The 22220-nt window shown below is 35.2% G+C and overlaps 1 protein-coding gene across 9 annotated transcripts in view; it reads left to right on the top strand.

Annotated features, from left to right (window-relative positions):
• The window catches only part of TOPAZ1 (testis and ovary specific TOPAZ 1), an 80780-nt gene that overhangs the window by 27368 nt on the left and 31192 nt on the right, over positions 1-22220 (top strand). For all 9 annotated transcript variants that reach the window (XM_070492795.1, XM_044754655.2, XM_044754654.2 and 6 more), the window contains 4 exons: positions 1456-1519; positions 12728-12879; positions 13086-13178; positions 14268-14383. In XM_070492795.1, coding sequence (XP_070348896.1) covers positions 1456-1519; positions 12728-12879; positions 13086-13178; positions 14268-14383 — 425 coding nt within the window. The remainder of the gene's footprint in view (positions 1-1455; positions 1520-12727; positions 12880-13085; positions 13179-14267; positions 14384-22220) is intronic.

Below are 22220 nucleotides of genomic sequence, written 5' to 3'. Positions count from 1 at the left end.
TATAAAAATTTATTCTGTTGACAAATATTACTTTTGATGGGCATTTGGGTGGTTCTAAGTTTGGTAATTATAATAGCGATGCTATCACTGTTCTGCATGTCTTTTGGTGAATATGAGTACACGTTCTGATGGGTTATACTTAAAACTGGAGTTACTTGGTCATGGGATCTGCAGATGTTCAGCTTTAGTAGCTACTGCCAGATTTCCAAAGTGGTTTACCAAATTACGCTCTTACCAGCAACATCAGAGAGTTCTGGTTTCTTCATGTCCTTACCAGCTCTTGGTATTATCAGCCTTTTAATTTTAGCCATTCCAGTGTGTGGGGAGTGATGCCTTCCCTGATGATTGATAAAACTGAGCATTTTGCAAAATCGTTACTGGACATTTAGATATCCCCTTTTTGGAAATAGCTAAATGTTTTGGCTATATTCTATCAGATTGTCTTTTTCTTATCTAGCTTAAGATTTCTTTATTCTGGATACAAGTTCTTTGTTGGATATGCATATTGCAAATACCTTTTACAACTTTACAGGTTACCTTTTCACTCTCTTAAAGGTGTCTTTTGATGAACAAAGTTTCTTAATTTTTATATGGTCCAATTTTGTCAAATTTTTTCTTTTATGGTGTTAACTTTTGCATCCTGTTGAAGATATCTTTGCTAAAATCATGAAGATGTTCTCTTGTGTTTTTCCTTTAAAAGTTTTGTTGTGTTATCTTTTGCATTTAGTACTTTAAGCCATCTAGAGTCGATTTGTGTTTATGATGTGAGAAGAAGGTCAAGATAGTATTTTTTTCCCATGTGGATCCCCAGGTGACCCAACACCATTTACTAGAAAGACCATCCTTTCCCCACAGCACTGCAGTGTCACCATAAATCAGCTGATTGTGTATGAGTGGGTCTGTTGCTAGGCTCTCTCTTCTAATCCATTGGTCAATGTGTTTATCCCTGCACCAGTAAATGGCTGTTTTTAAAATGACTTAGTTAAGGTTTTTTTAATTATAATATTCAAGGATCTCCTCCCTTCCCCAATTGCTTCTAATCTTGGCTCTGTTTCCTTGATTATTTCTTTGACAGAGCTTGCATTTCAAATCTGTGAGTTGACCTAACATCAACTTTAAGTTTTAAGTTGTTTTTTTTTGTTTCTTCTCCCCAAAGCCCCCCAGTACATAGTTGTAGGTCCTTCTAGTTCTGCTGTGTGGGACACCGCTTCAGTGTGGCTTGATGAGCGGTACTAGATCCGCACCAGGATCCGAACCGGCGAAACCCTGGGCTGCCAAAGCGGAGCGCGCAAACTTAACCACTCGGCCACACAGCTGGCTCATAAGTTGTTAAGTTTTTAAGCTTTTTAAGTTCACTTAAAAAAAAATTGGAATAAGCAAAAAGATAGGACTGAAATTTTTGTGGTTTTTATGAAATATTAAAGAGTAATTTTACATTTTTCATGACTTTTGCAGGTTTGCATGGATGTGCTTAAGAAATATATAAGTATCAATGAACTGTGTTTGCTACAACGTGCAGGTATGAGACAAGGGAATGATTACTATAAATCATTAATGTGAGTGTTTCAAACACTGTGCTGTGTCTCATAGTCTGAAAGTAAATTCAGTACTTTAAGTATGAAAACTGAATGCCTTAGAGTGGCTTTGTTGGTCTTAGAAAGGATTAAAAATGTGTGGCATTTTGGTTAATAAAAAAATTATCATACACCTAACACTATAATTCCCTTACATAGTAACATTTTCATGATGTAGAAGTTTTATGTATAGGTATAAGACAGAAAAAAGAATGTTGTCAATTGGCTTAAAATCTTTCTGAAGGGATCTTTCAGAAATTGGCTCTTCCCTGCTTCTTCATTCTTCTCTTTTTACATTTAGCCCTTGTAGCCCATGCACCATCCATACTGAGTTCTGTACTGTTTCCTAAACAGGCCAGGCTGCGTTATAATACCAGTGCCACTGCTGCCACTGCTCTCTCTCTCCTGGGGATGCCTGTCTTCCATCCTCTTTCCCCCATAGCAAAGATCTATTCATCTTTGAAGTCTTAGTCATAGGAAATAGGATTACATCCTCTATTAGGCCCTTATCTGACTCCACATCCTCATTGCATTCTCTACCCCCATTTCTCCCTACTACATCATGAGCCCCAAGAGGAAGGGACGAAGCTTTATATTTGTCACTCTGACACAGTTACCAAAGCCACATAGTATGATGGTAATAGAGCACTTTAGCTTCATATTCATCTGCTTGAAATCTCATTTAGCTAAAAATGAGATCTCCAATGTTTATTATTAGTTTTGCTGGTGATGTCATCTCCCAAAAGATTAGAGAAAGCATCTGAGGGAGCTGCTAGACTGGATTTAATCTAACTATGACAAGGAGGAAGTAATTAAGGTAGAAGTAATAAGAGCCTATATAGGGAATACAACTGTCACCTGAAGGGTTGTGATAGCCAAAGAGGAGAAGCAACGTATAGGTAGTTGTAGGTGAACATTTATATTCCAGAAATAATTCCATAACGTGAGATGTGGAAGAAAAGGGGATGATGTGGAGAAAATGCAAAACTCCCAAAAATGCAACTCCGTGTAAACATCCAGTGTGTTAACAGGAGAAACATCTGAATTTAGTTTTAAAACAACAAATACAGAAAATAAAAATAAAGCTCTATAATGAAGAATAAATGTAGGAAGTTGGCAAGAACCTGTAGAAATTATGTTTTGTGTGAAAATAGAAATTTAGATCAGTGGAACAGAATAGATAGCTCAGAAAAGACTCAGTATTATGTATAAAAAGGTTTACTGTTTAGAAAGTCCACAGGGTTTGGGAAAGGACGACTTGTTTAATGAATGACATTATGATAAGTGCATAGCAACTCAGAAAGAGAAACTGTGAATACCACTGGTGTAAGATGTAGATCTAACTGCTCAGCTCTACAGAGAGGCCTCAGGGACCACCCTGGTGCACAAGGGAAGTACTGGGTGGGGCTCCCCATCCCCCAGTTTATCCATAGGTCCTCTTTTATTTGTTTTATATTTGAATTTACACATAAAATTCTCTTTCCAGAAGCTTTTAAAAAAATTTTATTTAGAAATAATTTCAAATTTACAAAAAGTTACAAAAATAAAAATAATACAAAGAATACCCATATATTCTTACTTTATCATTTGCACTCATTCTCTCTCCCTGTCTGCCTCTCTCCATATATGTGTGTGTGTGGCATGCATTTACACACATACACATTTTTTTCCTGAGCCATTCAAAGGTAAGTTATATACATCATGACCTTCTACTCTGAAATATATCAATGTGTATTTCCTAAAAATGTGATATCCTCTTATATAACCATGGTACATTTATCATCATCAATACATTTAACATGGGTACAGTACTTTTGTCTAATCTACATTTCTGTTCAAATTTTATCAGTTAACCCAATGAGGTCCTTTATATAATTTTTCCCTCCAGTTCAGGAGCAGGTATTATATTTAGTTGTCATGTCTCTTTACCCTCCTTTAATGTGGAATATTTCCATAGTCTTTCCTTGACTTGTGTGTATGTGTGTGTGAGAGGTAAAATATACCTCACAAAAAATTTATCATTTTAACCATTTTTAAGTGTACAATTCAGTGGCATTAAAGTGCATTCACAATGTTGTGTAGCCATTCCCATTATCTGTTTCCAGAACTTTGTCATCGTCCCAAACAGAAATGCTGTATCCATTAAATAATAATTTACCCCTTCCTCCAGCCTCTGATAACCACTACTCCATTTTCTGTCTCTATGAATTTGCCTATTCTAGGTACATCATATAAGTGGAATCATACAGTCATTTGGCCTTTTATGTCTTGCTTATTTCACTTAGCATAATGTTTGCAAGGTTCATTCATGTTGTAGCATGTATCAGAATTTCATTCCTTTTTATGGCTGAATAATATTTCATTTTATGTATTTACCAAATTGTTTATCCATTCATCTATTGATGGACACTTGGGTTGTTCCCACCTTTTGGCAATTGTGACTAATACTGCTATGAATATTGGTGTACAAGTATCTGAGTCCCTACTTTCAATTATTTGGGGTATATACCTATGAGTAGAACCATAGGTCCTTTTTTTATCTGCTTTTTATTTGAATTTCCACATAAAAATTCTCTTTCCAGAAGTTCTGACTAAAAATATTTGGAAACTACTACTGCTTAGCATATGCCAAAATGAATTATATTGTATGTTAGCAATTCAGTAGAAATAATTTTTTTCTATCAGATTTTTTTGAAATGTGATGATTTCTGTGGTTTAAAGTAATCAAAGGAAGCACAAAAGATATACGGTCATATAAATTTAAACTGAATAAAGCTATTAGCTTCAAATATTTTAGATTTACCATTGGTAATATACACAAAATATTCCAATTTTTAAGAATACCAAGAGTTCAATCAGCTATTTCCAAAGGCATGAGTATTATTTCTTCTTGTGAGAATTAGAAACAGATCTGGAAAGGAAAATCCAGCATTACTGGTTCACCAGAAGTGTGTGCTTCTAATCAACTAAAGGAGTGAAAGTACCCAATCTGGTAAGTTATTGAAGTGGCATCATGAATTGACAAAGCCCATTCAAAAAGCAGTGTAGGAAGATGGCAGAGTAGGAAGCACCAGGAATCTGTCTCCCCACCTAGACATTTGCACTGGCAGAATCTGTCTGATAAAACTGTTTTGGAACTCTGGAGTCTACTGAAGGCCTTGCAACTTCCAGGGGAAGAATTGAAACATAAATTGTGGTTAATTTCAGGCAATTACAGCTCTTAGCACAGTAGGGACTACCCCCTCCCCAGCCATGTGGCAAGCAGCTGTGCAGACTTCCTGAGCAGCTGGCACACAGCTTATTTGAGTCAAGGTGATCAAAAAGGATCCTGTCCTCCAAATATCAGGAATCTGTGCTCTCATTGCTGATTGCTGGCAGAAGTGCAAAGAGGTGGGAAGCCATTGTTGTTATACTTCCTCCTACTGTTGTAAGCCGCCCCCTCCTCCTGCTAAAGTGACTTCCAGAGGATTTAAAGGGCTAGTGCCCTTTTTTTCCCTCCTCTTCATTTTTCTGTTTTTCCCTTTTCGGGTGCCAGACATTAAAGACTAGGACCTTCAAAACAACTGCAATTACAGGGACAATTAAAAAGTGACTGCACGTGCCCAGGGAAAGGTTCAGAAAAGACCTGAGAAGACCTTAAGTTTACACTTCAGGTTGATCCTCCCTCCAGAAATAGACTACAACAATCAAAAAAACAAAAGCAGTAAACAAAAACAATAACAAAAAACAGCAAACCTTGAGGAAAGGAGAGAATCTGAGCTCCATAGTTACCACATTATTAGATTCAAATGCTCACTTTCAACAAAAAGTCACAAAGTATACAAAGAAACAGGAAGAGTGTGGCCCATTCAAAGGAAAAAATAAATCAATAGCAATTGTCCCTGTAAAAGACCTCAGGCAGATATATTAGACAATGACTTTAAAACAACTGTCTTAACAGTGCTTGAAGAACTAAGGAAGATGTGGAGAAAGTCAAGAAAATAATATATGAACAAAATAGAATTATCAAAAAGGGAGAGAAAACCTAAAAAGAAACCAAAAAAATTCTGGAACTTACAATAATTGGAATGAAAAATTCACTAGAGAGATTCAGAGGCAGATTTGAGCAGGCCAAAGAATCAGCAAACTTGAAGATAGAAAAATGGAAATTATTACATCTGAGGAACAGAAAGAAGAAACATTAAAGAAAAGTGAGCACAGCCTAAGGGACTTGTGGAACACCATTAAATGGACCAATATATACATTTTGGGACTCCCAGAAGGAGAAGAAAAAGGAGCAGAGAATATCTGAACAGCTGTTGCCTGAAAACTTCCCAAATTTGATGAAAGTGATAAATATAAATATCCAAGAAGCTTAACAAAGTTCAAGTAAAATGAACTCACAGAGACCCACACCAAGACACATTATAATGAAACGTCCAAACGATAAAGGCAGAATCTTGAAAGCAGCAAGAGAGAAGCAAATGAACACATACAAGTGATCCTCAATAAGATTATAAGCAGATTTCTCATCAGAAATGTTGGATGCCAGAAGGTAGTGGGCCAATATACTCAAAGTGCTAGAAATATCTGTCAACCAAGAACCACATATCCAGCAAAACTGTCCTTTACAAATGAGGGAGAAATTAAGACAGTCCAGATAAACAAAAGCCAAGAGAGTTCATTTCCACTAGACCTGCCCTGCAAGAAATGGTCAAGGAAGGCCTGCATGGTGAAATGAAGTGACATTAGACAGTAACTCAAGGTAATCTGGAGAAATAATAATCTCAATAAAGGTAAATACATAGGGAGTTATAAAAGTTAGTATTATCATAACAGTGGTTTGTAACTGCCCTTTTTGTTTTCTACATGATTTAAGAGACTAATACATTTAAAGAAAAAATTATTATTACTGTAAAAACTAGTATTGTAAATTTGGTTGGTAACTCTAAACACTCTTTTCTATATAATTTAAGAGACTAAATGCCTTTAAAAGAATTATTAGTTAATGCTTTGGGGCATACAATATACAAAAATGTAATTTTGTGACATCAGCTGAAGGGGGTGGGGATGGAGCTGTAAAGGAGCAGAGTTTTTGTATCTTTTTGAAGTTAAGCTGACATAAATTCAAATTAGTGTCTTATGACTTTAGGATGTTAAATGTAATCCACATAGTAACCTCAAAGAAAATAGCTATAGAAGATACACAAAAGGAAATGAAAAAAGAATTTAAACTTTCACTACAAAAAATCAACTAAACACACAAGAAGACATGCAGGAAATAAGGGACAGAAAAGCTATAAAGCATAGAGAAAACAAATAGCAAATGACAGAAGTAAGTCCTTCCTTATCAGTAATTACTTTTAAAGTAAATGGATTAAACTCTCCAAAAAACAGAGATTGGCAGAATGGATAAAAACACATGATCCAGTTATATGTTGTGTACAGATATTCACTTTAGATCCAAAGAAACAAATAGATTGAAGTGAAAGAATGGGAAAATATATTCTGTACAAATAGTAACCAAAAGAGAACAGGGTGGCTATACCAGTATCAGACAAAATAGACTTTAAATCAAAAATGGTTGCATGAAACAAGGAAGGTCACTATAGAGTAATAAAAGGTTCAATACAGCAAAAAGTTATAACAGTTATAAACATTTACACGCCTAATAACAGACGATCAAAATATATAAAGCAAAAACATAAGGGAAAAGAAAATAGATAGTTCTACAATAATAGCTGGAGACTTCAATATTCTCCTCACAGTAATGGGTAGAACCACCAGATGGAAGATATGTAAAGAAATAGAGGACCTAATACAATATACCAACTAGATATAACACACTTACAGAACCCTCTACCCAACAGCAACAGCATATACATTCTTCTCAAGAGCATGTGGGACATTTTCCAGGATAGATCAAATGTTAGGCCACAAATTAAGTCTCAACAGATTTTAGAAGATGGATATCATACAAAATATTTTCTCTGACCACAATAAGATAAAATTAGAAATCAATATCAGAAGGAAAACTGGAAAATTTATAAAATTGTGGAAATTGAACAACATGCTTGTAAAGAACCAATGGATCAAAGAAGAAATCACAAGGGAAGTTAGAGAAAAATGAAAATGAAGCACAACATACCAAAACTTATGGGATGCAGTGAAAGAAGTGCTAAGAGGGAAATTTATAACTAGAAAGGTTTACATTAAAAGACAAGAAAGCTCTCAAATCAACAAAGTAACTTTACCACTTAAGAAACTAGAGAAAGAAAAACAAACTAAACCCAGGACTAGTAGAAAGAAGGAAATGATAAAGATTAGAGCAGAGATAAATGAAATAGACAATAGAAAAACAATGAGAAAATCAATAAAATCAAAAGTTTCTTCAAAAAGACCAAAAAAATTAACAAACCTTTAGCTAGTTGGACTAAGAAAAAAAGAAGATTCAAATTACTAAAATGGAAAATGAAAGTGAGAACGTTAATATGATTCTCCAGAAATAAAAATGATTATAAGAGAGTAACTATGAGTAATTGTACACCAAACAAATTGTGTAACCTACATGAAATAGACAAATTCCTAGAAACACAAAACCTACCAGGACTAAATGTCGAAGAAAGAGAAAATCTGAATAGACCTATAACTAGTAAGGAGATTGAATCAGTTATCAAAAATCTCCTGACAGAAGCACTGCACCCAATGGCTTCACTGGTGAGTTCTACAAACGTTTAAAGAAAAACTAATACCAGTCCTCCTCAAACTTTTCCAAAAAGTTGAAGAGGAGGAAAAACTTGCTAATTAGTTCTATGAGATTGAGGCTACCATTACTCTGATACCAAAGCCACACAAAGACACTACAAGAAAAGAAAACAACAGATAAATATCCCTTAGGAAAATTCTCAACAAAATACTAGCAAACCAAATTCAGCAGCATGGTGAAAGGATTATACACCATGACCAAATGGGATTTATTCTTGGAATGCAAGGATGGTTCAACATACAAAAATCAAAGTAGTACACCACATTAACAGAATGAAGGAGAGAAACCATGATTGGCTCAATTGATGCAGAAAAAACATTTGACAAAATTCAACACCCTCTTACAAAAACACTTAAAAAACTAGGAATAAAAGGAAACTACCTCAGCATAATAAAAACCATAGATAATAAACCCATGGCAAACATCATACTCAATGGTGAAAGACTGAGTTTTTCCTCTAAAATCAGGAACAAGGCAAGGATGCCTGCTTTCACTGCTCCTGTTCAATATAGAACTGGAAGTTCTAGCCAGAGCAGTTAGGCTAGGCATGGAAATAAAACATCCCTTTTAAAAAGGAAGGGGTGAAATTATCTCTGTTTTCAGATAATATGATCTTATATATAGAAAACTCTAACAAAAAAACTGTTAGAATAAATAAATTCAGCAAACTAGCAGGATACAATTCAACATCCAAAACTCAGATGCATTTCTATACCCTGACAATGAACAGTCTGAAAGAGAAATCACAAAAACAATTCCATTTACAATAGGATCAAAAAAAATAAAATACTTAGGAATTAATTTAACCAAGGAGGCAAAAGGCTTGTACAATGAAATCTAGAAAACATTGCTGAAAGAAATTAAAGAAGGTGTAAATTACTGGAAACATTCCACCTTCATGGATTGGAAGACTTAATGTTATTAAAATGTCAGTACTACTCAGAGCTATCTACAGATTCAATGCAATTTCTATCAAATCCCAATGACATCTTTTTCAGAAATAGAAAAACCCATCCTAAAATTCATATAGTATCCCAAGGGATCCCAAAACAGTCTTGAAAAAGAAGAACAAAACTGAAGAACTCATACTTCCTGACTTGAAAACTTACTACAAAGCTACAGTAATCAAAACGAGTGTAGTACTGGCACAAAGACAGACATATAAACCAATGTAATAGAATGGAAAACCCAGAAATTATTTTTGACAAGGGTACCAAGACCGTTCAATGGGGAAAGGATAGTTTTTTCAACAAATGGTGCTGGGAAAACTGGATAGCCACATACAAAAGAATAAAAATGGACCCTTACCTAACACTGTTGACAAAAATTAATTCAAAATGCATCAAAGACCTCAATGTAAGACCTACAACAATAAAATTCTTAGAAGAAAACATAAGGACAAAAGTGTCACAACATTGGTTTGGCAATGCTTTCTTGGATTTGACACCAAAGACAGACAACAAAAGGATAAATAGACAAATTGGATTTAATGAAAATTTTAAAAGTATGTGCATCGAAAGACAATTATCAAAAAAGTGAAAAAGCAACCCACAGACTGGGAGAAAATATTTGCAAATCATATATCTGATAAAGAAGTAAAATCCAGAATACATAAAGAACTCCTAATACACAACAAAAAAACAACCTGATTCAAAAATAGGCAAAGGACTTGAATAGACATTTTTCCAAAGAACATATATAAATGGCTAATAAGCATATAAAAAGATGCTCAACGTCACTAGTCTTTATGGAAATGCAAATCAAAACTATATTGAGATACCACCTCACACCCATTAGGATGGCTAGTATTGAAGAAAAGAAAACAAGTGTTATTAGGGAAGTGGAGAAACTGGAATCCTTGTGTAGTATTGGTGAGAATGTGAAATGGTACAGACACTGGAAAACAGTATGGCAGTTCCTCAAAAAATTAGAAACAGACTTACTGTATGATCCAGCAGTCCTTCTGGGTGTAAATTCAAAAGACTTGACAGCAGAGTCTCGAAAGACATTTGTACACCTATGTTCATAGCAGCATTATTCACAATAGCAAAAATGTGAAGGAACTCAAGTGTCCAACAGATGAATGGGTAAGGAAAATGTGGTATGTACATACAATAGAATATTATTCAGCCTTAAAAAAGAAAAGAATTCTGACATAGGCTAAAACATGGACGAACCTTGAGGACATTATGTTAAGTAAAAAACCCAATTACAGGAAGACACATACTGTATGATTCCACCCATAAGAGGTTACTTACACCAGTCAAAATAACAGAGAGAAAGCAGAATGGTGGTTGTTGGGGGATCATGGAAGGGCAGTTTGGGAAATGGATGTAGAGTTTCAGTTTTACAAGATGAAAACAGTTATGGTGATGGATGGACATTATGAATATATTTAATACCACTGAACTCTACACTTAAAAATAATTAAGATGGTTATGTTATGTTATGTTATGTGTATTCAACCACAATAAAAAATTTGAAAAAAAAAAAGAGCCAGCCCTGATAGGCCCAGTGGTTAATGTTCAGCACTTCCTGCTTCAGTGGCCCAGGTTTGTTTCCTGGTCACGGAACCACACCACCGGTCTGTCGTTTGCCATGCTGTGGCGATGGCTCATGTAGACACACTAAAACTACTTACAACTAGGATATACAACCATGCAGGGGCCAGCCCTGTGGCCGAGTGGTTAAGTTTGTGCTCTCCGCTTCAGCAGCCCAGGGTTTTGCTGGGTTGGATCCTGGGCGCAGACATGGCACCACTGATCAGGCCATGCTGAGGCGGCATCCCACATGGTGCCACCAGAGGCACTCACAAGTACAATATACAGCTATGTACTGGGGAGCTTTGGGGAGAAGAGGAAGGGAAAAAAAAAAAGATTGGCAACAGTTGTTAGCTCAGGTGCCAGTCTTAAAAAAAAAAATCAAACTGCGGCTGGCCCAGTGGCACAGCGCTTTAGTTTGCGCGTTCTGCTTCGGCTGCCCAGGGTTCGCTGGTTCAGATCCTGGGTGCAGAGCTATGCACTGCTTGTCAAGCCATGCTGTGGCAGGCGTCCAACATATAAAGTAGAGGAAGATGGGCACGGATGTTAGTTCAGGGCCAGTCTTCCTCAGCAAAAAGGAGAATTGGTGGTAGATGTTAGCTCAGGGCTAATCTTCCTCAAAAAGAAAAATCCTATAAAATATTCTAACCTTTTTCACCCAACAGTTTAACCAGAGGAGATCATTTTAACAAGAGAAATTATATTAATATTTTAATAATTTAAATTTTAAAAGTAATCAATGACAAAAAGAAGGAGGGTTGCATATCAATTAGCGGACTACTTAAACACTAGCTAACATAAATTCTTTCCAACTATGCCTTTTTAAAACATCTGCAGTTCCAGTTTTATTAATAAGTTGTAGTAGCAGCCACTGAATTTCCTGTGTTGTCAGTAGATCTGCTGCTTATATAGGCAACTATGTAGATAATGCAAAGTGAATAGCAGGAAGAATTTATCTCTTTGTGCCCAAGAAAAACAATTGTAGTATATGAAGAAGCTTTTGATTAAGTTGAGTATTATTATACTGTATTGTTAAAGTTGTTAACAGTTATTATAACTTCAATATTAATTTTTCTATTATGCTATTGAATGTTATCAGTAGCTACTGACTTTGCCAAGCAACACCAAGTAATCCAGATAGTAATGTGTTTTTCTCAGAAATAGTTAACACAAAAATAAAACCCAAAGTAGGTTTTACTAAGGTAGTTTCTGCTAAGGTATATTGATTTTGACCTGGGAAATTTTGGAATGGGGAAAAAAATCATCAGCGAAGTGATCCCAATTAAAATAATTTTAGTGAAATTAATGGGGAAGAATTGGAAATGATTTAATTGTTGCATAGAAAATAGACTAAGGAATTGAATCGATATCAAGAAACTACTCTCTCAAAGGAAATTAATCAGTGTTGTAATTTTTAGTAGAATGTTCATAATCATAAACTGAAATAAAAAATAAAAAATGTCAACATAGCCCGTTGGTGGGGTTAAAATAAGAAGAAGGAGTATCTGTCAAAATAGTGTGCATCCATCCCCAAATTATACAGTTTCTCCCACGTGACCAGACCACTGCCTGAAGACTCCTTTAGGAGTTCATATTGAGACCATGTGTATGAGACAATTTGGACCTATTTTTTGTGGATAGCATGTAAGTCGCACCCAATCTAGTGCCTAGCATGCCTGGTTGACTTCGAATGTTATTGCCATTAACTTTTGCTTTAATTTATTGTCATCAAATATTTCTGAACTGAAAATATACCTTTCAAAAACATTTATTTCTCAGTCTTTGAATATGGAAAAATGGTCTAATTCAGCAAAGATGAATATCTTAAAAGCAGCAAATGACTTTAATATATATTTTTTCGTTTTCAGTAAACATGTTTATGGAGTACTACAGAAAGTTTCCTCCGGGTATACACTTTGATTTACAAGTGCTAAATGACCTTTTAACTTCTTTACTCAAACATTGTTTATTGAAAGAAGTATTTCAGGTAGTGAACCTCAGCATAATGGTTAAAATGCTGGTAAGTAACCTGAAAATATATATTTTTGAATATTTTAAGTTAATTTCTCTGTTATCTTTCTTATTTGTATAATTAGCAGTTAAATGTCTGTGTTTGTTGCATACTCCTTGAGAACACTTGTGTTTTTCAGCATAAATGATTTTGAGGAACTTAAGGTGTACTAAAAGAAGACGTGAAAATGAGTGTAATTTTTTTGTTTTATCCAGCCTGCTCTGAAAATGTTGCTAAAAATATTTGAGCATGTCGCAGCTATGAAATTAAGGAATGCTGTACCTGCTTTAATTGATATGTTTTGCAAGGTAAGATTTTCTCTTTTATTCTCTGATAGTGAATAACCGAGAAAATAATTATTTCCACTTGCACTCTTAAACTGTCTTTTGTTCACATTCTTGATGCCAGAAAATTCTATTTTCAGAAGTGTTCTTTTTCTCCTGAAACAGGGGTTTAAACAGTCTGCAGTGACTGACAGACCTTCCCCTTAAATAAATAATTCCAAGCACTCCAGGTGTCTTCTTTCTGATTCATGAACTATTCTCATCTCTACACCATAAGGATGATTAAAGAAAATTCTTTTTTTCAAAAAGATTTGAGGTCATTTATAACAAAAATAATTACACAAATAAATATATAAATAGAAAATCATGGCCAAAACAAAGAAAGTAGATAGAAGTAGATAGAAAGAAACAGAGTGGCTAGGAATTAATTTTATATTTGGCACTAAATAAAAAGAAAAAGTAATTTTTATAGCTCTCTAAAAAATATATTAAAATTTTTACTTTTGTTGAAAACTTCCTAGTATTTGGTACTACCCAGCCATCCATTTCAGAATAGGCCTAATAGCAGGGGTAAAACAAAAACCGCTTTCTTTAGGAAGCAGCACTGGAACCACTCTAGCAGGTGAACAAATATTTCAGTGAATACCTCTAGTTCCACATTACAAAACTTGACAGAATTACTTGCCTGGAAATGTTTTGAATCAGAGATTACTGATCCCCCATAGTAGTTGTAGAAAACGTCAGTTTGATACTTCTCAGGAACTTTATAATGAGGGATAAGGTATAAGCACCAGTGCTATGCTGAAAGACAGAAGGAGTACCAAATGAGAGTACAAGTGATAAAGTAGTTGGGATATTTTGGAGAACAGGAAGGATATTCACATTTTGAATTCAAAGTTGTTCTCTTTATTTTAACTGTAAATTCTTTAAGTAGGATGTCTTACTGTGCTTCTCAAATATTTGAAAAAAATATGCTTCAAATTTTTTTTAATGAATTTTAATTCTGCTTGTCTTCACATTTCACTTCTTCCATCAGTCTCTTAGTTTCACACACACTGGTTTTCAGCTGTTTCATATTTTTTTAAGAGTGACTCCTTTTTTTTTTTCCTACAGCTTGTTGAAGCTGGGATGGTGCTTGACCCAGAACATTTTAACTATATTGTTAAGCTCTTAAACCAAGTACAAGCTTCCAAACAAGAAATAACTGCAGTTCTGGAAATGAAATCCAGGTAAGAAAAATCAGTATAATTAAGGCTCTGTATATATTTGGTGAGGACTTATAAAGGATGAGGCAAAGCACTTATCCCTGTTCACATGTCCAGACATGTAGACAGTTGCTCACCATAAGCTCTTCTCCCATCTCTGGCTGTGTCCTAGTTACATTGTCATTCGTCAGGCTGCCTCTAGCCAGCCCTCCTGGACGGCCTCACCAAATCTCTTGGTACCTGATTTCACCTTAGTCCCCGGCACCTCAACTGTAAAAGAAATCTCTCGTATCCTCTGTTTCACAACTTACTTAGTTTCACTAAATATACTCTCTTATATGTGTATAAATTACCTAAATCTTTTTTCTCTTTCACTCACTTCTTGTCATGTTAGCTAAATGAAATATTTAATATCTCTCCTTCATTCTTTCTCTCACTTGTTCACTTCCTCTGTTCAGTTTCTGGGCCTCCAAAGGTCTCTTTTCAAAAACCTATGATAATTTTAAGAGTAGTACCATAATATACCTATGTTGAGAAAAGGAAAAGGCATGAGTTTTACAAAAATTTTATTAAACTATTAAATACATAGAGAAAAGTATACAAATTATAAGTATTTAAATGAACCATAACTTTTTAATGAAATCATATTTGATAAAGTACAAGTGGTATCAACCACCAAAGCCCTTGCAAATGCCTAGAAAGCTCCATCAGAGAGCTTCCATAGCTGTTATTTCATTTTTCATTTTCCTCTAATACAGAGGTTTCCGAACTTTCTTGGTTTGCAGTCTCCATGGACCAAAAGAAATACATTAACAGTCCCATTTATTAACTAGTTAGGTCCAAACAGGTTAATAGTAGTAATTTGACAGTGTCTGACAGGAGCTGCTTGACAATTTAAAACAGGCTTGGGCCCTGTGAGTTTGCTCGAGTGCCCTGGATGCATGGCACACTTAGGGAATTGCAGTAGTTCTACTAAGTAATACTACTTCCCTCCAAGCACCAGCATTGAAGGTACATTTGAGTTCTTAGAGTTCTATGATTTTTTTCATTTCTTTAATTACCGATAATTAATATTTATGTTGTCTATGAAAATTATGACACTATTTAGATTAAATAGATTGTTGGGACTACCTAGGAAATAAGTTTTTGTGAGAAAAATGCAGTTTGTCTAGCATAGAGTTCTAGGATATGATCCATATATAAACAGGGTGTGTGGATATTTTCTTCCAAACATTGTCATTTTTCTCTTGAGCCATATGCTAAAAACTTCACATTTTTGGCAGTGGCAGCTATGGCAGAGTGCTCAAATGGGCAGCAGGCGTTAGTCCCCTGCCATATTCAGTAGCAGCTGGCACAGGAAAGTGTATGCATCCAGGTTCAAGAGGAGCAACAGTGCCCTTGTGCCCAGGACAGCTGCACAACTCCACCCTTCATGCAATGACTGGGAAAAGGATCTCTTGGCATAGGAAGACTCTGGAACAAACCAGCCTTGGTTTTCAAATTTTCAAAGTGACACAATCACGCAAATATTTTTACAGTTCATTTTGTAGCCCCTGATTTTGAAAATTGTATCTTTATACATTCTGCACCTTCCTGTGCTCCTGCTTCAAAATAATTACCTAGTATTTTTTAAGAAGTATTAACATTGGTGACCTATTTGACAAAGGAGAGAATAAGAAAGTGTGGGTAACTAAGGGGTGTGGATTGTGGTTGGGGATATGGACCTGGCCTCAAGGCAGAAGGAAAAGAAATTTAGTATTTATTATTTTATATTTGAATTTTCCTGATACTCTTTGAAATAATGACCCTTTTCTGGACTAAGGAAATGAGTTTTAATGGACAACTCATACTTTGATTTTGATTATAGTTTTTAATCAGGTAGTTTTTAGTTCGTTTGAAAGGCTTTCACTCTCAGTAGATAAAGCTGCAACAAATAATTCTAAGAGTTATATTCAATTCAGGACATCAGTGAGAATTTAGGTGTATCTGTAATCTAGGAAATTTGTTAACATACATTTAATGACAAGAAATTTTTTATTTTGAAATTTTAAATTTACAGAAATGTTGCAAAAATTAGTATAGAGAATTCCCATGTACCCTTCATCTAGCTTTCTTCTGTGTTAACATCCTACATAATAATAATGCAGTTATCAAAACCAGGAAATTAGCTTTGATACGAATCTATTAACTAACTACAGATCTCAGTGCATCATAGTAGGGGGTACATGGTGTTAGTATATCTTATTACTGGTTAAATTAATCTTGATCACTTAGTTAAAAATGTTATCTGCCAGGTTTCTACAATGTAAAGTTACTGTTTCTCTCTTTGTAATTAATAAATATCTTTAGAATATATCTAGAGACTTTAGCATTATGCATTCTCCTGTTTCTCCTCAAACCTTCACGTTAGTTATAGTATTCATCAGTAACTGTCCTGCAAGCTACGACTGTGGTATTTGCCCAGCAGTGAGTTTGTATTTTCTACATTTATTAATTGCAATTCTTCAGTAAAGAAGAGCTGTCCTTCTCCTCCGTTTACTTAATTATTTATGTCAATATGAACTCATGGGTGTTTATTTTATTCTATGGCTTATACATAACCTAATACTACCATTATTAATTTTGTTAGTCAGATTGTTCCAGATCTGACCTTTCAGAATTCCTTCAGGTTGGTTCTTACATCCTTTCATCATGTTCTCTTCATTTTTCTACCACTGTCTTATTTTTTGGAGGCACAAAGTTGTTTAAGTCTCATCTTCTGTTTTCCGTGCTGCAACACGAGCAACAGCCACTTCTCCAAGGAGCTCTGGCTTCTTTTATTGGAGAATGGTATCTAAAAATCAAGATCTGAATATGCTCATTGCTGCTGGAGTGTCATTACAGCCAGGGCTTCTCAGTGGACAGGGCTAGGAAATATGTATATTATATATGTGTATGAAAATAGATAAATAAAATATATATGTATAGGAAATATATGTATACAAAATGCAAATACACACACAAAAATATATTTATTTCTCTATTTGTATGTATATTAAAAGTGCCTGAGTTCGTAGTGATAGCTTGATTCTAATCCAAGACCACAGGTTCATTTTAGCCTTCTCTTTTTCTTATTTATAAGTTCTTTCTCTAACAGTGAGAAACCTGACTCTCATTATCTACAATATGTATACTCATTTATTCAGTCCTACTACCCATATAAAGTAGTTTCAGAACTGCTAACCCATACCCCTATGGAAAAAATTAATCAAGTACAGTAATAGTATAAAGTTATTTTTTTCTTTAGCTTTACAGTATCCAGGCAAAATACTGTTTTCTAAGTTACTTAGTTTATTTCCTTTTTTTTCTCCCACTCCCATTCAGTGTAGTTATTTATTTATAGAACATTTAGGTTTTTGTTTTTGTTTTTTTTGAAGATTGGCACCTGAGCTAACAACTTTTGCCAATCTTCTTTTTTTTTTTGCTTTTTTCTCCCCAAATACCCCCAGTACATAGTTGTATATATTTTTAGTTGTGGGTCCTTCTAGTTGTGGCATGTGGGATGCCACCTCAACATGGCCTGATGAGCAGTGCCATGTCCACACCCAGGATCCCAACTGGCGAAATCCTGGGCCGCCAAAGCAGAGTACATGAACTTAACCACTCAACCACGGGGCTGGCCCCAAACATTTAGGTTTATTTGTTACTGTTTGTATTATATTTTTAGTTCCCCACGTCCTAGTTGGTTTTAATTATTTATTTAGGGAGGTATATGAAACATTATTGTTTGTTCTAAGAGTCAAAGCTGTACTAAAAGATTTGCAATGAAAATCGTTACTCCTCCTTATCCCTACTCCCCTATTTCCATTCCCTCCTTCTTTCTACCCCTTTTCCACCTACACACTGGAGGTAACCAGTCTTTTAGTTTCTGGTTTCTGCTTCTTATGAGCAGATATATAATTTTTCTTATATTTACTTCTTTCTTACATAAATGTAACTTACAATAAGTACTCTTTTCAACTTTGCTTTATTCATTCAAACAGTATATCCTGGAAGTCAGTCTAAATCAGTTCATAGAGAAATCATCATTCATTTTTATAACTGCAAAGTACTCCAGTGTGTGGATGTACTATAGGTTTTTCAACCAATGCATGATTATTTAAGTTGTCCCTAATATTTTGCAATAAAAACAATGCCACAATGAATAACCTTGGGTATATGTATTTTTGTATTGTTGGAGGCATATTTTCACGGTTCATTTCTAGAATGGGATTGCTAGGTCAAAAGGTAAGGACACTAGAGCAAACACTAAAAAAAAACTATCCAGGGGCTGGCCCACTGGCATAGTGGTTAAGTTCGTGCACTCTGCTTCGGCAGCCCAGGGTTCGCAGGTTAGGATCCCAGGCACAGAACCACACACCACTCATCATGCCATGGTGTGGCAGCATCCCACATACAAAATAGAGGAAGATTGGCACACTTGCTACCTGAGGGACAATCTTCCTCACCAAAAATTAAAATTAAAAAAATTATACAAAGAGTGATACTCAAGATACTATAGGTAATCAAAATGGAATTCTAAAAACGTTCAAGTTACCCCAAAGGAAGATAAAGAAGGTGAAAGAGAAGAAATAAACAGAAAACAGATAATAAAATGGCAGATTTAATCCCTAACATATCAATAATTACTTTAAATGTAAATGTTCTAATTACAATAATTAGAGGACAGTAATTGGCAGAGTGGCTCTAAAAGCATGATCTAACTATATAATCTCTACAAGAAATTCACATCTAATATAAAGTTGTAGGTAGGTTGAAAGTCAAAGGATGGAAAACAATATACCATGCAAATGTTAATTTTAAAAGATCATGGGTGAGTATATTACTATCAAGTAAAGTACACTGCAGAGCAAAGAAAATTACCAAGGACAAAGAGAAACATTGCATAATGATAAAATGGTTAATACACCAAGAAGACTTCGCAATCCTAAATGTGTTTGTACCATAGAGCAGAGCTTCAAAATATGTGAAGCAAAACTGATAGAACTGAAAGGATAAAATAGACAAATCGATAACTATAGTTGAGGACTCTATAAAATCAAATCACAGAGGAAGATAGCAAGAGAGGAAGAAGGGAACAAAGGAACTATAAAATAGCCAAAACCCAATTAACAAAATGGCACTAGTAAATCCTTGCCTATCAGGTATTACTTTAAATGTAAATAGATTAAATTCTCCAATCAAAAGACATAGAGTGACTGAATGGATAAAAAATAAGACCCAGCTGTATGCTGCCTACAAGAGATTCACTTCTGCTGTAAGGACACACATAGCCTGAAAGTGAGAGGATAGAAAAAGGTATTCCCTGCAAATGGAAACCAAAAGAGGGCAAGCTATAACGCTATCAGGAAAACTAGAGAAATAAGAGACAAAGAAGGTCATTATATAATGATTAGGCAATTCATCAAGAGGATATAACAATTATAAGTATATTTGCACCCAATATCAGAACAGGTAGATATATACAGCAAATATTAACAGATCTGATGGGAGAAATAGACAGCAATATAATAAAAGTAGGGGACTTCAATATCCCATTTTCAGCAATGGATATATCATCTAGACAGAAAATCAATAAGGAACCATTGGACTTGAATTACACTTTAGACTAAATGGACCTAACAGACATACACAAAACAGCTCCATCCAACAGCAGCAGAATACACATTCTTGTCAGGCACACTCGGAACATTTTCAGAATAGATCATATGTTAGGTCACAAAACAAGTTAAATTTAAAAGATTGAAATCATATCAAGTATCTTTTTTTTTTCTCTGCTTTATCTCCCCAAACCCGCCCTGTACATAGTTGTATATCTTAGTTGCAGGTCCTTCTAGTTGTGGGATGTGGGACGCCGCCTCAATGTGGCCTGACAAGCCGTGCCATGTCCGCGCCCAGGATCCGAACCCTGGGTCGCCGCAGTGGAGCGTGCGAACTTAACCACTCGGCCACCGAGCCAGCCCCTCAGGTATCTTTTTTGATCATAATGATATGAAACTAGAAATCAGTAACAGGAGGAAAGCTGTGGAAAATCCACAAATATGGGGAAATTAAGCAATGTAGTCCTGAACAACCAATGGGTCAAAGAAGAAATCAAAAGAGAAATCAAAAAATATCATGAACAAACAAAAATGAAAACACAGTGTACACAGAATTTATGGGATATGGCAAAAGCAGTTTTAAGAGGGATGCTACTAGTGATAAATACCTATGTTGAGAAAAGATAAAGATCTAACTGTATGTACTTCTCATACGTAAAACAACCTAACTGTACATACATCTCAAGGAACTAGAAAAAGAAGAAGAAACTAAGCTCAGTATTAACAGAAAGAAGGAAATAACAAAGATCAGAACAGAAATAAATAGAGGCTAGAAAAACAATAGAAGAGATGAATGAAACCAAGAGTTGGTTTTGAAAAGATAAACAAAATTGACAAACGTTTAGGTAGACTAAGAAGAAAAGAAAGAAGGCTGAAATAAAATCAGAAATGAAAGAGGAGACATTACAACTGATAGCATAGAAATAAAAAGGATTGTAAGAGACTACTATGAACAATTATATGCCAACCGTTTGGACAGTCTAGAAGAATTGGATAAATTCCTGGAAACATATAACTTACCAAGTCTTAATAATGAAGAAATAGAACATTTGAATAGACCGCATATGAGTAAGGAGATTGAGTCAGTAGTCAGAAATCTCCCAACATGGTGGCCAGCCTCGTGGTACAGTGGTTAAAGTTGCACACGCTCCACTTTGGTGGCCTGGATTTGCAGGTTCAGATCCTGGGCGCAGACCTACTCTACTCATCAGCCATGCTGCAGAGGCGTCTCACATAGAAAATAGAGGAGGTTTGGCATAGATGTTAGCTCAGGGTAAGTCTTCCTCACAAAAAAACCCACAAAAACTCCCAACAAAGAAAAGCCCAAGACCAGATGGCTTCACTGCTGAATTCTACCAGACAGTTTAAAAAGAATTAATACCAATCCTTCTCAAACTCTTCCAAAAAATTGAAGCGGAAGGGACACTTCCAAACCCATTTTACAAGTCCAGCATTACCCTGATACCAAAATCAAACAAGGACACTACAAGAAATGAAAATTACAGGCCAATATTCCTGATGAACATAGATGCAAAAATCCTGAACAAAATATTAGCAAACTGAATTCAACAGTAGATCATATGCCAGGATCAAGTGGGATTTATCCCTGGCGTGCAAGAATGGTTCAACATATACAAATCAGTAAATATGGTATACCCCTTTAACAGAATGAAGGCTAAATATCATATGATCCTCTCAATAGATGCAGATAAAGTGTTTGACAAAACTCAGCATCCTTTTGTGATAAAGATTCTCAACATATTAGGTATAGAAGGAATGCAAGCCAACAGTGACATCATACTTAACAGTAAAAAGCTGAAAGTTTTTCCTCGAAGATCAAGAACAAGGAAAGCATCCCTACACTCACCACTTCTGTTCAACACAGTGCTGGAAGTCCTAGCCAGAGCAGTTAGGGAAGAAAAAGAAAGAAAACACGTCCAAATCAGAAAGGAAGAAGTAACATTGTCTCTGTTTGCAGATGACGTAATCATATATATAGAAAACCCTAAAGACTCCACCAAAAAGTGTTACAGCTGATAAATGCATTAGGTACAGTTGCAGGATACAATATTAACACAAAAATCAATTGCATTTCTATGCACTAACAATGAAGTATTCAAAAAAGAAAGAAAGAAACTCATTTAAAATAGCATCAAAGAGATAAAATACTTAGGAATAAATTTGACTAAGGAGATGATAGATCAGCACACTAAAAACCGTAA

Source organism: Equus asinus, chromosome 21, assembly GCF_041296235.1.
Source record: "Equus asinus isolate D_3611 breed Donkey chromosome 21, EquAss-T2T_v2, whole genome shotgun sequence".
Lineage (NCBI taxonomy): Eukaryota > Metazoa > Chordata > Mammalia > Perissodactyla > Equidae > Equus > Equus asinus.
Note: the sequence above shows the minus strand (reverse complement) of the source record. Positions and strands in the feature narration are given on the sequence as shown.